The sequence below is a fragment of the Thamnophis sirtalis genome, unplaced genomic scaffold, assembly GCF_051295495.1.
Source record: "Thamnophis sirtalis isolate CommonGarterSnake01/CBP01778 unplaced genomic scaffold, rThaSir2_p1.2 scaffold_11, whole genome shotgun sequence".
NCBI classification, from domain to species: domain Eukaryota; kingdom Metazoa; phylum Chordata; class Lepidosauria; order Squamata; family Natricidae; genus Thamnophis; species Thamnophis sirtalis.
In genome coordinates, this window is record NW_028261391.1 from 65427277 (window position 1) to 65445496 (window position 18220).

General features: G+C 42.4%; 1 protein-coding gene across 1 annotated transcript in view; it reads right to left on the bottom strand.

Moving 5' to 3' along the window:
* ADAM12 (ADAM metallopeptidase domain 12) overlaps positions 1-18220 on the bottom strand; it is a 319094-nt gene that overhangs the window by 25997 nt on the left and 274877 nt on the right. Inside the window, exons 17-18 of the mRNA XM_087725973.1 lie at positions 5215-5292; positions 2865-2973 (exon numbers count right to left, since the gene is read on the bottom strand). Coding sequence (XP_087582099.1) covers positions 2865-2973; positions 5215-5292 — 187 coding nt within the window. The remainder of the gene's footprint in view (positions 1-2864; positions 2974-5214; positions 5293-18220) is intronic.

Consider the following 18220-nt stretch of genomic DNA (forward strand, 5'->3'; position numbering starts at 1 on the left):
AATTTTTTTTCAGTGTGAGCAGAAAAGTATAGTGTTTGAGCGGCACATTTTCATGTCTGAGCACCTGAATTTTTTTCATAGATGTTTCACAGAGCAATTGATTTATAGGATCTGAATTGGAATGGAGAAAAATGGTTTTGTGCATGAGTGTGTATGTGTGCGTGTGTGTATGTGGGTTTGAGTGAGCGATGGTTCCGGTAAGGGAACTGTGCCTATTTAGAAAAGAAGGTAAATTATTGCAAACATGATATATGTTTCTAGAGAGAGAGAGGGAGGGAGGGAGGGAGGGAGGGAGGGAGGGAGAGAGAGAGAGAGAGAGAGAGAGAGAGAGAGAGAGAGAGAGAGAGAGAGAGAGAGAGAGAGAGAGAGAGAGAGATAGTATCCCTCCTTCCTTCAGCCCAACACACTCTCGCTGGCATCCCGGCCAGACGAGAGGGACTGCAGAGGGTCTCCCTGAGTTTAGGGCAGCGAGTCAGGGCTGGGCCAGCTTGGGCACTGCAGAAAAGCAGCGGCAGCCAAAAGGGGAAGGGCAGGAACAGCCTGAAGCCACCCCCACACCAGCTAGAGGGGGTGGTGTAGGCTGCAGGCGGCGGCGAACAGGAAGGGAAGCGAATGGCAGCCAGCATCCCTGCCTTCTTCCTCCCAGAGCCGCTTCTTTGCCAGCCTCTCAGCTGATCGGTGCCAGGCAGCCCCCGTGGGGTGAGCGCTGCCGGGGGGAGATCCGGGGGAGAGGAGGGAAAAGGCGTCCCGAGCAGAAGTTTCCCTTCTCCTCCCCCTCCCACTGACTTCTCCCCAGCAGTGCTCGTCTCCAGCCGCATCAACCCTGGCGGTCCCCAGGGAGACTGAAAGGGGCGCAGCGCTCTCCCAACCACCGAGGAAGGCAGAGGAGCCGGCCCTGGGCTGTTGGGAGAAGCGCCCTAACCCTCCCTTCCCTTTGGCAGCCGCCTGGCAGAACGGGGAGATTTCTGACATTTTGCAGCTGGAACCAGCCAAGCGCCCTGCGCACATCGGCCGCCCGGGAGCCCCGAGGCTCACCACCACCGTCTCCGGAAGCACCAACGGCTCACGCGCGCAGCTTAGAGGGAACGCTGATAGGCAGGTGTTTTTCCCACGGCACACCTTACACTATGCCACGGCACACTAGTGTAAACACTGCCCTAACCACTGCGCCACCTCGGCTCTTAAGAAACAGTTAGATAAAGTTTAAGGTTGGACTGCAAAGGATATTATGAGGCTTGGCTAGCCACTTGTACAACTTCACGGCTGGCTATGCTTCCTAATCTCCCTGAACATCTCTGCAAAATATGTTTAGCTATTTTACCCGGATGGAAGGAGGTTTGCCATTTCCTTTAGCAAAAAGTTAACTTTATTATTCTGCAAGAACAACTCGATATTAACAAATTTCAGAGCCTTCTAGAAATGAAGCTTTGATATTTACAATTAATATAAATGGGAGAAAATTACTTTTGCCTGTTGGAAATTCCCAAACTTTGTATGGGGTAGCGCTAACAAAAACGACCATGAAGTTTCCTCTGCAGAATTCAAATAGAGTGAAATTATTTGTTTGAGGTGCAAATCTGATAGTGCTGATTCTGCAGCACCCCACGACCTCCTCACAAAGCAGCAGTAGTGTGTAAACACAGAGTTAAGGTTTTCCTCTGCATTCTCTCTTTACCTTTCATTCTCTCTATTTTTGTCTAACACTGCTAATTGGAGATTCTTTTTCTGCAGATATAGAATAGAATAGAACAGAACAGAACAGAACAGTTGGAAAGCGTGACCCGACAAATGCACGGACGACAAAAGCGTGCCGACAACACTGCGGCGAGAAAACCGTGACATCATAAATGCGCCCAGAACAACACGCTGACAAAACCGTGCCCACAAAAGCGCGATATAAGTTAACGTAAGGGTTAGGTTCAGGGTTAGGGCTAGGTTTAGGGTTAGGATTAGGGTTATTAGGTTGTTATTAGTTGTTTGTTGAAGGCGCGCTTTTGTCGGCCCGTTGTTGTCGGCACATTCAGCGGTGCGATTTTGACCTCGCGGTTTTCTTGCTGCGGTTTCGTCAAGCACGCATTTGTCAGTGAATCGTTTCGGTAGAACCGTTTCGTCAAATCTACCGGACCGGTTAGAAGAGGTTCCACCAGTGGACCCGGAAAGCAGGCCACACCTACAGAAGAGGTTCCAAATTTTTTTGAAACCCACCACTGCTAAAGGGTTAGGGGTGCAAGGATCTTGTAACTTGACTGCTTTAAGACTTGCATGCTTCAATGCCAGAGTTCCTGAGCCAATGTGACTGAAGGAGGAATTCTGGGAGTTGAAGTCCACAAGTCTTAAAGCTGTCAGGTTTGAAGACCCCTAGTTTTTTTTCTAAAGGGTTAGGGGTGCAAGGGTCTTGTAACTTGACAGCTTTAAGACTTGCATGCTTCAATGCCAGAGTTTCTGAAAAGCTACTTGGACCGACCTAAGTACTAATTCATAATTTCATATCCGGTCACATGGGTGGAAAGCCACTTCCACAAAGGAGGCCACACCCACAGAGTAGGTTCAAACAATTTTTGAAACCCACCACTGCCCAGCACATAACAATGAAATAGGAAGATTTTATTTGGGAAGGTCTCTGGAGGAGAACGAACAGTCATTTGTTACCATAAATAGATGGAGGCATAATCAGTGAATTACAGCTGTAACTACTTTTGCATTCAAAGTTAAACAAGGCACCACCCTACACATAATTCAATTCATTTATATCTACAATGGCAGCTAGAAGTGGATACTGAGATATACAAGCTGGATCCCTAGTTAATCTGATGTCCAAAGCCAATGCCTCCATTTATCTTCTTTTCTTTTGTCTGTTTACTCACCAGATTGTCGAACTGGCCCACTGTCAACACTGCCGCCAAATCCTGCCTTATCACAAAAGGGAGGACCCCAATGAGCCTCACAGTGGCAATTTTTTTTATTGTTGCAGACCTCAAAAGCAAACACATGTACAAATATGAGCAGGGAAAGCTCTACCAAAGATTTATGCCTATCATAAAAATAAAAAAGTAAATAAGATACAGCAATCGTGCTTTGTGTGTTACAAAGACTACACCCTTTTATAGATTGTTCCAAATGTAATTCCAAGTGGAACAAAAATAATAAGACTCCAGAATTAAAACGTAACTGTAGGATCACAATGTATGCAGGTCCAGGAATTATTTTGATAGCATTTTCTCTTCTAGAAGACATTCGGAGACTTCAGCTTGTCCAGAATGCAGCCACGTGAGCGATTATGGGTGCACCCCGCTACACCCATGTCACACCTATCCTCCGCGAGCTGCACTGGCTGCCTGTTGGTCTCCGGACACGCTTCAAGGTGCTAGTCGTTACTTTTAAAGCCCTACATGGTATTGGACCTGGGTACTTGAGAGACCTCCTCCTGCCAATCACCTCCCTACGACCAATTAGATCCCACAGATTAGGCCTCCTCCAAATACCATCCGCTAGCCAATGTCGACTGTCGACCCCTCGGGGGAGGGCCTTCTCTGTGGCTGCTCCGGCCCTCTGGAATGATCTCCCCGTGGAGATCCAGACCCTCACCACCCTTCCGGCTTTCCGCAAAGCCACTAAGACCTGGCTGTTCCGGCAGGCATGGAGCTGATGAGTTCCCGGCCCCACTTAAACTGTTGTGACTGTTGTTTTGTTTTAACTTGTTTGCCTTGTGTTCTGTTTGTATTCCCCTTCCCTTTGGTTTGTTAGCCGCCCTGAGTCCCTCGGGAATAGGGCGGCATACAAGTTGAATAAACATTCCAATAACATTCTAGAATGTTCCCTTGAAGGAAGGTATTTACTTTCTAGCTTGGAAGCTGCAATTCCAGCCATAATAACTGTCACTAGATTGTTGGCATGCTAGATGATTATGGAAAAGGCAGCCCATTTTGCAAGGAGATTGTTTCTCCCTAGAGTGTTATATATGTATTAATGATTATAACTTTTAAGGGGGTCCCAGGATTTGCTCATTGCCTTAACTGCTTTCTCAGATCAGTGAAGATCTACTAAATAAGTTTAAATTGTACCTAGTCTCACAAGCCTGAAGAGGCTACAAAAAAAACAAAACAGGTGCCCAGTGGGTTCTCATTTGTGGTTTGTGCATAGATAGTTAAGTGTCTTACTGAAATATTTGTGAATGCTGCTGTATGCTAGAACAAAATGCCATGCAAAATATTCAAGTATATGTGGCTAAATTTAAGGACTGCCTGAAGCAGGGGTGGGTTTCAACCTGTTCGCGGCGGTCCCTGCAAACCGGTTGGTCGCCGAACCCGGAAGTAAGTAACTTCCGGGAATGGCGAAGGGTGCGCCTGCCCGCCCGCGGTCCTTACCCGGTTTTGACGAGTTCTGTGCTTCCACGCATGCGCAGGACGCATACAGTGCCTGCGCGATCGTCCAGGAGCAGCTGGAGCGTCGCGCAGATGCTAGTACGCATGCGTGCACCGCGCACGAGGACGCTGCCGGCCCTGTTCCAACCGAACCGGTTGGAACGGGGCGAGAAACCCACCCCTGGCCTGAAGAGAAGCCTCCACATTGAAGTTTAGAAGGTTGACCATCCAAGACAGAAAGAAATCATATCTGCTCCTGCTTGTCATATATAATTTCTGTCTTGCTTGATTATCTGAAACACTGTTTACAGTAATGCTGGGTTATGCTGCTTTTAATATATTTATATTTTAATTGCATGTTTGATTCCCCCCCCTGAATATTTCCTTGGAGACCTAAAGGATGGGCTGACTCACTAAATGTTTTAACTTCTTTTTTCTTTTTGTACAACATTTAAAAAATATTTCAGTTCTGTTACATCTCCTTGGCTAAACATGCCTCTGTTCCAAACAGTTGCATACATTTGAAAGAATCCTTCACCCCAGTGGATTACGCCCGAAACATTATCAAGAGCATAAGTGAACTCATTCTAGTTTTTAAACTGCTGAATGTTAATTTTTGCAAGGATAAGGTCACCGTGACCAGCAATATTGCTTTGTCAAATAAAAGCCACGTTTACTTTCTTGGACATTGAAAGGGCATTGAAAATTGATCTTTCTGGAAGCAGAGGCTGAAAAAAACCTGACAGATATATTACCCCCCCAAAATCACCGTTTTAAGCGCTGTAACCAATGAGTGATTTATTGCTCAGCTGGAGATTGACTGACTATAAAAAATTGAATCTGTAATACTTACCCCACGCCCGTGACATTTTGTTGCACATTGATGAACACCCAATACACTGGTGTTTTGGCAGCGGCGGTTAAGACAAATCTGTAAAGACACAAGAGCAAACAAAAGATAATTTATGGCATAAAGACCAAAACAATTGGATTTTTTTCTTTCTCTATTGCATTTCTAATTCAAGACAAAATAGCCAATCCCTTCTGGTTATGATTTTAAACTAAATTGATTTAGTAGATTTAGTAAATTTATCAACCAATATTGCACCATGAAATAATATATTAAGATGCTGAGACCTAAAGGGTTCTGAACGAAACAACTTGGAATATGGAACAAATCTGCAGGCGTAGAATATGTAGGAAGTATGACGACTGCCAGGGATGTGCAGTCAGGGGAGGCAGAGCCTCACTACTGCCATCATGAAAAGAAAGAAAAAATGTAAAAGGAAAAAGGCAAGAGCTGAGGTCAGGCTGAGCTAGTTGCTGCCAGAGTCACCATGGATGACTCTGCTTAGTGCTTAACTGTTTAAAAAAGCCTCTAAAAAGTGCCCTCTACAGGAGGCGGTAGGGGGAGGGAGAGAGAGAGGAAGGAGGGGAAGGGAGAAGAAAAAGAAAGAAGGAAACTTATTTAGCAAAGGAGAAAAACGAATGCTGTCACTTTAAATCGGAACTGAGCATGCCTGGCTGTGGAATTCTGGGAGTTGAAGTCCACAAGACTAAAAATATTGCTGCCTCACCAGCCATAAACCTCACCGCACATCACTGACGACTGCCTTATTCACGGAACATTGTGCATATATCAATCTATCATCTTTTCTTCCAGAAATCTATTTCTTTCCTGACTGCTATATGTCATGTCTTTAGGACATCTGCATTTCTGTGCCACATTGAGTATGGTGTATTTCGAAGTTAATACAAGGATGTAAAACATAAAGGATGTAAATCTGATGTTACATCAGATCAAGGACCCAGCATTTTGGGTCTCCAAATGGCCATGTAGGTCCACGAGGAATTCTTAACTAAAGCTTATTGGAAACTAGATATGCATATTTTGGGATGGGATGGACGGGCCACCAAACTGTTTTTTTTTAAGTTAAAAAAAAAGAGTAATGTCAAAAGCAATTTGTGATCAGGTCAGCAGTGGAGTGGAAAGCAACAGCTTGAAGGAAACTCCCAAATATTTAAAAATTTAAAATTCAGAATGGGTAATGGCAGCATTTCCTCTTTTTTCAAGATAGTTCTTTCTGAAGAAGAGACCATCATAGTTAAAACATTTCAAATGCTGCCAAAGGTTAATTTCTGTCCAACTATATATTAAGTCTCGTGACCCGACAAAAGCGCGAACGTCAAAAGCGCGCCGACAAAACCGCGGCGCTAAAACCGCGATGTCAAAAGTGCGTCGACAACAGCGCGCCGACAACAGCGCGCCGACAACAGCGCGCTGACAACAGCGCGCCGACAGAAGCGCAATTTAAGTTAAGGTAAGATTTAGGGTTAGGGTTAGGGTTAGGGTTAGGTTTAGGGTTAGGGTTAGGTTTAGGGTTAGGTTTAGGGTTAGGTTTAGGGTTAGGTTTAGGGTTAGGTTTAGGGTTAGGTTTAGGGTTAGGTTTAGGGTTAGGTTTAGGGTTAGGTTACAGCGTGCTTCTGTCGGCCCGCTGTTGTCGGTGCGCTTCAGCGCTCATTCATCGGCGCGGTTTTGTCACTGCGGTTTAGTCAGGCGCGCTTTTGTCGTTCACGCATTTGTGGTGGAACCATTAAGTCTACCCCACATCCCCACCCTAAAATTAAATTGCTTTCCTTTGTAGATTAGACGTGTATGGGCTCAAACTTTTAACAGAATTGTCATTTTATTGCAGGCTTAAATTAGCCTTTGCCTGAAGAAAATACATCTATCTCTTATTTATAGGAAGATGAATAACAGGGAGTGGCATGTAATCGAATGTTCATTGTTCATGCAATCATCATAGAGACTTAACTTCACTATTTCATTGGAGCTGAAACACGGGGACACAGAGAAAGATTGACATTCCTATAAAAGCAGACTCACAATGCAAACTAAAACGACCCACTTACAGAGTGCCTGTAATATATCGTCAGAGGAGAGGAAAGATTATACGGTGCAGGAATGGGCATCAGATGCTTGGTCAACAATCAGATCTCTCCCATAATATCTGCTCTCCTTTAATTTGGGGACTTATTTCAGCAGGGCTAAAAGTCAGGCACAATTTTTATGAGCAGGCAGGGGGCAAAATGGAGCAGAACAGCAGAGTAATGCTTAATCAGGGTAGATTTTTCCCTCTAGGGAAAGGGGAAATTATGAAAGAAATGAAAGGGAACCAGCTTCACAACAAATAAAATACACAACGGAAGCCTCGCAACAAACAAACAAACCATTCAGTATCCCACGGCACACCAAATTGTTGTGTGTTTATTTACTTATTGCATTTATAACTCAGCAGAAAAATGCTCTCAGGGGTTCTATACTGGATCCTCTCCTAATTTTAATATCACAAAACAGCCCTATAAACCCGGCTCAGCTAGAGGAGAGTGACAGGCCAGCGGCTGGATGACATGAAGCAATTCTTTGTCTGGTCCCTATTGACCACACTCCACTGATGTGGCTCCTATTAAAATAAGATTATTCAAAGCTGGTGATTGTATGGTTTAATTCAACGTATTTAAATTCCCTCATTGTTGGGGAAGGAGAGAAAAGCCATTCTCCCCCTTCAGCATCCCTGCAGGCCACAATATATGGGCGCTATTTTCAGAGCAGCCACAAAACACAAACTAATATAAAGAAGAAGAAAAGAAAAAAAGCTCAAAGAAAAAGCAAAAAGTTTACATTGTGTTATGACCTGAAAGATAATTTTTATAAAATGATGTATTATTTGGTAGGTTTTAGGTTTAGGTTTAGGTTTATTAGATTTACATGCCGCCCTTCTCCCAAGGACTCAGGGTGGCGTACAACATTAAAAGAAACACGTAATACAAAAGTTTAAAAAAAAATTAAACAGAATATCCCAAACCCAATTAAAATCGACAATGACATTTTTTTAAAAAAAAGAATTCAAATCAAAATTAACAGTAATCAATAATTTGTTTTGTTTTGTTCAGGCCAGGCTGGCTTGCTGGAAAAGCCAACTTTTTAGGGCGCGTCGGAAGGACCGGAGGTCGGGGATTATACGAAGCTCCGGGGGCAGCTCATTCCAGAGGGAAGGTGCTCCCACAGAGAAGGCTCTCCCCCTGGGGGTCGCTAGCTGACACTGTCTGGCCGACGGCACCCTGAGGAGGCCAACTCTGTGGGATCGCGCCGGACGATGGGAGGCTACTGGTGGCAGTAGGTGGTCTCGCAGGTACCCTGGGCCTAAACCATGGAGCGCTTTAAAGGTCATAATTAGTACCTTGAATCGCACCCGGAAGACAACCGGCAACCAGTGCAGGCCGCCTAAAAGGGGTGTAACATGGGAGCACCTAGGTGCCCCCATGACAACCCGTGCAGCCGCATTCTGGACCAGTTGAAGCTTCAAGGGTACATGATACCAGAGAAATTATCTAGAATGTATAAAAGCATTTCAAATGTACATTGAAAGTGTGAACATCATGAAGGGCTATTTTGCATGCTGAGTAGACGAATTAAAACCCCCCAAATATTTTGGATTTAAATACATACTTGGATACAGAGGATTTTAAAGATTAATGTTCAACTGAAGCATGAAATTTTCTTTTAAGGATTAATGGATAAACAGTTAGATATAAGCCATGAAGATTATTTCAATATATGATTACAGCAGCAGAATTATTATATGTGCATAGATAGAAAGATTCAACGTTACCCACTACGTAGGAATGGTTGGTGAAGTTGACATATTTAAAACAGTTAAATTGACTTTGATTAGAAAAAAAGGCATTATCTATTTTTATTGACTATTGGAAGGCTCTTATGGACTCTTTGCATAAAAATAAAAGGAGGACTTTGATTTATGGTTTTGATGCTGAGATGGGATACATTAATAGAAATAGCAATAGCAATAGCAGTTAGACTTATATACCGCTTCATAGGGCTTTCAGCCCTCTCTAAGCGGTTTACAGAGTCAGCATATCGCCCCCACAGTCTGGGTCCTCATTTCACCCACCTCGGAAGGATGGAAGGCTGAGTCAACCTTGAGCCGGTGAGATTTGAACCGCTGAACTGCAGATAACAGTCAGCTGAAGTGCCCTGCAGTACTGCACACTAACCACTGCGCCACCTCGGCTCGGTGAAAGCGGTGTAAGATTTTATAACTTTAGGAGACAGAGGCTAGAATATATTTGTAATTACATATTTTTGTAAAGGATATTGAAGACACTTTTTATATCTTTTTCTTTCTTCTCTATTTTTCTTCAACTTTTTTGATATTGAATACTTTGTTTAAAAGTACTCATGTGCGTCTGCAATGAATTGTAATTCCATCCAAAGTACAAAATATGCGCAGACACATCATGATGCAAATGCTGTTCCTGCTGTAGTAGTGCGAGATGTTGTGTGTGCCCTTTTCCTTTCTAGGATGCTGATGAAGGTATTTTATGGCTCAATTAAATCGGAACTTCTACCAAAAAGAAGATCAGATGCCATGACTTTTTCTAGAGAAATATATGCTGGCTCCTAGCAAACAATTTATTGTTTTCTAAATATTCACAAACGGACTACTTAATAAATCTGTTCCAAAGTTTCAAGCTGACTGGTTCGATTCGCTACCTGGCATTTTTAGTTACTTGCCTGTATGGAAGAATATTCTGTCTTCATATTTATTTATTTAATTTATTTATTATTATTATTTATTTAATCGATTGATAGGCCACCCAATCCCGGAGGACTCCGGGCGGCTTACAACGATAGAAAAAAAAAGGAAATAATAAAAAATGGAACTAAAAATAAAATAAAAACAGGTTAAAATCAACACGCACACATTCATTACAATCAGGGTTGGACCTCAACAATGAGGTCAACAGCCCCAGGCCTGCCGGAATAGCCAGGTCTTAACAGCTTTTCTGAAGGCCATAAGAGTGGGTAAGGTTTGGATTTCTGTGGGTAGTTTGTTCCAAAGGGTCGGAGCAGCGACAGAGAAGGCTCTCCTCCGGGGAGCCGCCAGCCGGCATTGTCTGGCTGACGGCATCTGAAGGAGGCCCAATCAGTGGGATCTCACCGGCCGTTGGGAGGAATGTGGCAGTAGGCGGTCTCGCAGGTACGCTGGCCCTAAGCCATGTAGGGCTTTAAAGGTAATAACCAACACCTTGAATTGCGTCCGGAGACCAATAGGTAGCCAGTGCAGCTCGCGGAGGATCAGTGTAACGTGGGTGTACCTAGTTACACCCAATATCGCTCGCGCGGCTGCATTCTGGACTATATAATGCATATCTTCTTCCTTAATCCTTTTAAATGACATATGCCCCTCAGTTTTGCCTTCTGCTCATCAGTTCCATCTATCAGGTTCAGTAATACCTTCCAAGTCATAAGACCTCTTACTTTTACTTGCTTGTTCCTCATACATTGGGTAGATGGATAAAGGCCATGAAATCCTTAGTTCATCAAACCTGACTTGTCCCTTCCTTTAATTATATCCTCTTTATTGAATGCTTCCACATCCTGCTACCCCACCCCATCTCAGTCCCTGCGGAAGGAGCATTGTTGAGTTCTCATCTCCTTCCTGATAATATTTACTCAGTAATGCTCTGAATCAAGCTCATCTCTTGCCAGGAGTCATTTAAAAAAATGAGGGACTTCTGGCTTGATTCAGAGCATTGTTGAGTAAATGCTATCAGGGAGGAGAAGGGAACTCAACAATACTATTTCAATTGTCAGAGAATCCAAACGATTTCTTTTGGAACCATCCGTGTAGCCAATTTTCATTTCTTTATTTTTTAAAATATGCAAGCCACACTCTTTAGTAGAAGAAATGAAAAAAAAAATGATGCTTGGCCCGTATCTTTTTTATTCAATGTTTCATAACCACATTTGGTATGTGGGTGTATTTCCATGTGTATCAATAAAAAGGAATAATTATCAGTGAGTCTTCTGAACGTTCCCATTAGATCCATCAAGGGGACTGTTCTTAACATATTATCAGGCATACAGTTCATTGCTTCTGTCTTCTGTCTAGTGAGTAGAGAGTCTCACTACCACACATGACATCTTCATCTTCAGCGCAGAGGCCAACATTCTTTCCTTTGTACACCATGCAAAATCTTCTTCCTTGAGTCTTTGGTGGTTTCTAACAGTAGCAATAGCTACTTATATATATCTTCCAGAGGTGGGTTCCTACCAGTTCGCACCTATTCAGTAGAACCGGTTCGTCAAATCTACTGAACTGGTTAGAAGAGGTTCTACCAGTGGACCCGGAAAGCAGGCCACACCTACAGAAGAGGCTCCAAATTTTTTTGAAACCCACCACTGGTCCTTGGATATGATTATTCTACACTATCATGCTCCTGTTTATAAAACTCAGTGCCTCTGTGAAAGGTAAGGATGACTATTGCGTTTGTGGTGCAATCAGAACATTGCGTGTGTTGAAGTTGTTTTAACGCAAACCAAAGATGCCTTTTAAAAAACAAGTTTACATCATATTCCTATGCATGCCAGTGCTGTGTGTGAAGTAATTTAAGGTGGTTCTGACAAGTGTCGTCAGCATCTTCATATCCGGTCACATGGGCGGCAAGCCACTCCCATCCGGTCACATAGGTGGCAAGCCACTCCCACAAAGGAGGCCACACCCACAGAGTAGGTTTGAAAAATTTTTGAAACCCACCACTGATCACTTCGCAGTGCTTTACAACCCTTTTAAGCAGTTTACAGAGTCAGCATACTGCCCCAACAATCTGGCACCTCATTTTAGCCATGTTGGAAGGGTGGAAGGCTGAGTCAACCTTGAGGATTGAACTTCTGGCAGTTGGCAGAATTAGTCTGCAATACTGCATTCTAATCACTGTTCCACCAAGGCTCTATGGTGGCTGTTCTTCATCCAGAGATACATGGGTGGTTTAGTGGTATTCCTTAAGGTTCTGCTAACATTTCTGTGTCTATTGCAATAATTTCTTATCTTTCCTGATAGAAAGAGGAGTATTTTGTTTCCAGCTTCTTCATCTTCTGTTCTATGAAGATAATCTGCCTGAACTTGTAGCATGTACATTTTTTCTAGTCTTCAGGGAGGAAAACAGACATGATACATCTCAGTGGTGGGTTTCAAATTTTTTTAGAACCTCTTCTGTAGGTGTGGCCTGCTTTGTGGGAGTGGCTTGCTGGCCATGTGACCGGGTGGAAGTGGCTTGCTGGCCATGTGACCGGGTGGGAGTGGCTTGCCAGCCATGTGACTGGGTGGGCGTGGCCAACTTGTAAAAAGGGTGAAATTCACTTAACAATGCTCTTGCTTAGCAACCAAAATGTTGGCTCAGAAACTCTGGAATTTGAAGCACGCAAGTCTTAAAGTCGTCAAGTGACAAGACCCTTGCACCCCTAACCCTTTAGGGAAAAAAAACCCAGGGGTGTTCAAACTTGACAGCTTTAAGACTTGTGGACTTCAACTCCCAGAATTTCTTCTCCAGTCATGTTGGCTCAGGAACTCTGGCATTGAAATGTGAAAGTCTTAAAGCTGTCAAGTGACAAGACCCTTGCACCCCTAACCCTTTAGGAAAAGACCCCTAGGGGTGTTCAAACTTCACAGCTTTAAGACTTGTGGACTTCAACTCCCAGAATTCCTCCTCTCGCTCTTCATCTTGATGACGTACGGACGTGCGGAGGGAGGGACCTGGAACCGGTTCTAAACGGCACTGTAGATTTGTGGAACCTCTTCTATAGAAGAGGTTAGAACTGGCAGGAACCCACCCCTGGTACATCCCCTACAGATCACAAAAGCAGTTTTCTCCATTTCTATCTTGCTCAGATATATAAAAACAAAGAACTTGGTTGCAAAAATTTAGATACTGCCACCAGCTTATGTATAACACATGAAGCATATAGACCTCAAAAGTAAGCATAAGTTCAGAGGCTTAGATAAGCCAGAAACTAATCTTGATTTGCACTCTGCCAGAAGCAGAGGACATTGCGTTAACCCCACCTCTCTCAAATTCTCAGAGGCACCGTTCTCATAGCTTCTCATTATTTCCCTTTCCTTGCTTGACTACTCTGGAAAAGCTATGCATAGTTATACTGAGCAAAAAGTTTTACCGTATATACTCGAGTATAGGCCGACCCGAATATAAGCCGAGGCACCTAATTTTACCACAAAAAACTGGAAAAGTTATTGACTCGAGTATAAGCCTAGGGTGGGAAATGCAGCAGCTACCGATAAATTTCAAAAATAAAAATAGATACCAATAATGCCATTGCCCATTGAATAACATATACAGCCTGCCTGTGCCCATTAAATATACAGTAGCCATTGTAAAAATTTGCTCTGCATAACAAATTATTATCACACAATACCGGTGTATTCAATGAAATACTTCACTCACCTCATGATGCTGATGTCCCGCTGTGATGATGATGTCCCGCCTCCTATGACACACGGCACAGTGATTCCTATCATTGGATCACTGTACCAGAGGAGGTGGGACATCGCTATGTGGCTGCTTGCCATAACAAGGAGGAGGTGGGACATCGTTGCAGAGCGGCAGGAGGGGGAGGAAGGGGAATCGTAAGACAGCCCTGCATTACATTAGAACGTGAGGAGGGGGGATGGTGCGGTGCGTGCTGCGCAGCAAACTGACACAGAGGGAGGGGAAACTCAGGGGCACTGGACCATTCACGAGCGTCACCCAGCGGCATGGCCCCGCCCCTTTTTCTCCTCCATTTCGGGCAAATTTTTCACTGACTCGAGTATAAGCCGAGGCGGCTTTTTTCAGCTCAAAAAGTGGGCTGAAAAACTATGCTTATACTTGAGTATATACAGTATATATTCTTCTTGATGTGAAAAACTTTTTTTCCTTTGCTTTGCAGGAAACTGCTTTATGCTTTGGCAACTTTCCCAGGTTTGAATATGCTAAAGCACATAGTTAATGAAGAAGATGAAAATGTCATCCAAAAGCCACTAAAAACAGCATAGTTCCAACTGTTAGGTCAAGGCGTTCTATGTTCTCCTTTCAGAAAAGACCACAGCTTTGACACAGCGTTAAGATCCCGGAGTCCATTTTCATAAAGAATCCCACCCTGCCAATCAAGGAAGTAAAACCAACAGCTCATAATTAAAATCTGAAAACAATTCAGGACGATAGCGGGTATAAAGATTGTAGCATGAAAGAGAAAAAGAGGAAATGATATGAAACTTACATGGGTTTGTGGAAATACCATCCCCAAGAAAACACAAATTGAGATTTGAAAGAGACACCTATAACAATAGAAAAAGAAAGGGAGGGAAGAAGGAAGGAGAGGAGGAAGGAAGTAGAGAAGGGAGGGATGAAGGAAGGGAAAGGAGAGGAAAGTGGAAAGGAGAGAAAGAGAAGGAGAGATAGTAGGAAAGGAAGAGGAAGAGTGGAGGAGAGGTAAGGGAAGAAGAAGGAGGTAAGGAGAGGTGGGTGGAAGGGAGAGAAGGAGAAGGAGAGATAGTAGGAAAGGAAGAGGAAGAGTGGAAGAGAGGTAAGGGAAGAAGAAAGAGGTAAGGAGAGGTGGGTGGAAGGGAGAGAAGGAGAAGGAGAGGAGGGAGGATGGGAGAGAAAGAGAAGGAGAGAGAGCAGGAAGGGGAAGAGAGAGAGAGTAGGAGTAGGGGAGAGGTAGGAAAGAAGGAAGGGGAAGGAGAGGAGGAAGGAAGGAAGTAGAGAAGGAAGGGAGAGAGAAAAGAAAAGAAAGAGAAAATAAGGTGGTGTCATAACAGGCGCTAGGGATGGTAAACAAAACAATCCAAACTGTACCTTATAATATTTTAAATGGAATAACAATAGTATAAGAATGGCAAAAAAAAAGAATAACCATGTGAATGTATACCTAGAATTGTATGTAAGAGAATAAATGATAGTAAGAATATATAGCACAATATAGGTAAACAATATCTGGCTATAAATAGCTAAGTATAAATAAATATAGAATTGTACATAAAAATGGATAACGAATAAGGGGACCATGAATGTAAGATAGAAATGTATAAAATGTATGGCGGGCCAAGGTGGTATACTGGGTTTGTATTGTAGAGGGCATTTTCTATATAAGTGAGGGCCGTGTTTATTATTCAATGTTATATGCCCTGATTAAGCACAGTGAATATGTGATTGTATAGAATGAAAACATAATAAAAAATATATTAAAAAAAAAAGAGAAATGTATAAAAGGGAAAACACTAACTGTAAAGAAACCGATGTGGAACTGCTGTATGTTATATGATGGAACTTCTTGTTCCTATGTTGTCTTAAGTCATGTGTTTGTTTTTGTTGATGTGTTGATGTGTTTAAAATAAAAATTTATAAAAATAAAATAAAATCTGAAAACAAATCTGATAACATAGACTCAAGCCTATGTGGAAGATCTCTCTAAAAAAATCCAATTCTTATAAATCAGAAGACATTGTGTGGGCTGTGTGTTCCTCATTATTTATTTTATGCTTTAAAGTCATTTCTAGATTACCTAAGTATTAAAGCCCTCCCCCCCCCCATGAAGCTTATACAATACAATATAATAAATAATAAAGGAGCAAAAATTAATAAAATCAATAAATCAAGCAATAACCATTTATAGCTAGACAGTACTAAAATATTGCACAGCTAAATATGAAAATAAAGAACAATCCAACTGAACACAATCACACAAAGGCCAAGAAAAACAGATTAATTGTCGGGACCTAATGACAGAGCTTGATGGATCCCAGTTGGATAATCATTTTTATGAGCATCTGCAGGAAAGTTTCCAGGAGATAGCAAAGCTACGCTGTATAATGCAACTGTTTTTTTTTTGCACCCAAAATATGAATCTTCTAATATACCAGTCTATTTTTTTCTTATATTATAATCAATCCATTTTTTCCAGTCTCGTTTATATCTCTCATTTGAGTGGTCTTTAAGATATGCAGAAATTTTAGCCATCTCGGCTAAATTTGTGACTTTCAATGTCCATGAGGACAACGGCTGATATGATACCCAAATCTTGAAATATTCTTGAGAAGTATCTATGGAGATTCTCAGACATCCAGGTCATGGTTGTCCCCAAAATGCAGGCAACTGGACTTTCTGATTTTTCTTTGGAGACATTTTGCTGCTCATCCAAGAAGCTTTTTCAGCTCTGACTGGATGGTGGGCGATGAAAGGATTTATACTCTTTGCAGACAGCTGGTCATTTGCATTCTTTTAGAGAGTCATTGAGGCCACCTGGAGATTTCTCTGTGTCATCAGGCTCACCTGAGTAGTGCAAATGGGTATGGAACCTTCTTGGAACAGTTGAAAGGACTTTGTGGTAGACCGGAGATAGATGATGTCATATTCCTCCCCCTCAGTTCAATTTTGACACAGATAATCTCTTTGACCCCTCTTTCAAACCAGCAATCCTCTCTGTCAAAAATGGGGACTTTGCTGTCTTCTTCAGTCAGAGCTGAAGAAGCTTCTTGGATGAGAAGCAAAACGTCTTCAAACCCCGCACCCTGAAAGTCCAGTTGCCTCTTGAAAAAGCACCTTTGAGACGCTCTTGACAAGACAGATTTGATATTTATATTTAACTTGTTTAGGATAAAAAGCCAAGGGATTTTCAGTACCATACATTCAACTCATTTTCAAAAAATGTCAGGCAGAGGGAAGAACATTAACAAATTTTATATATATATATATATATATATATATATATATATATATATATATATATATATATATATATATATATATATATATATAATATATATATAATAATATATATATTAGATTTTTTACAACCCCTAGTAAGCCCCAGTTATGGGAGGAAGCTAACTGCTTCCATCTTCTGTCAATCGGCTCGTCACAAGAGTCCATCACGACAGAAACCTAATATTTTTACTGTTGCCTTTGTTATATTTGTGTTTTTTTTTATTTGTGCTGCTAAATAAATAAAGGGAGACTAGTATATATCTATTTCAAGCTAGTCACAAGAGACCATCCAGACAGAAACCCAATAACTCTATTAGGTTGTAACTCTAAATAGATACCTATCACCCTGGCTCAGCTGATAAGGAGTCGAATTCTGTGGCTTAGTGGTTAACACATCTGCTTAAGATGCAATACAGCAAGGTTCGAATCCCAGTAAGGGTATGGCTAGCTGTCTAGCTGTCCGCCAGAGTAGGCCGCCTCTATGGCGGACATGACGGCAGGGCTTCGGCGGGGATTTTGGAAAACCACGCCTGGGCTTTGGTGTGGCTTTCCAAAAGCCCCGCCGAAGTCCCGGCGCTAGCAGACATAGGGCGGCAGACATAGGTCGGCTTTTACCCGCTTGCCTCACCGGCCATAAACCTCACCGCACGGTGCATGGTGACCAATAACTTTATGTGTTCAACATTTACTATTTCATGCCAATGTGTCCATGCTTGAATTAAGCTCTGTCATCAACTTCAGCGGATTCTGCTGGACCCAGGAAATATTGGAAACCAAATTACCACTACTTTCATATTAACTCAAACAACAAGAAACTTCACATCAATCTTTAAATATAAACACTTTGCCTATTGCTTCGTTGCAAGAGTAACTTGTATAAAACAAATACTTGCTCATTCTCCCCCCTTTCCCCCCTAATATATAATTTATCAGAAACTGGTGTAACATAAAAAAATAAGTATTTTTTCATACTATATATGCTTGTTTCAGAATTTTTCTGTACCAATTTACCGCTACTCCTTCTGGCTAAACAGTAAACTGATTCCATGCACCATCAATAAACCCTTAAGTATACTTAACATTAGAAGAGCTATTTGCATAATCCTTTATGTTTGCCCGGCTATTAGTTCAAAGCACAGAAAGTAAGACTGGGAAAAAAAAGGGACTAGATGTAATACATATACATATGAAAGACCTTAGATATCAAAGGAATGGAGGGAAAGGATTTCTAAGGC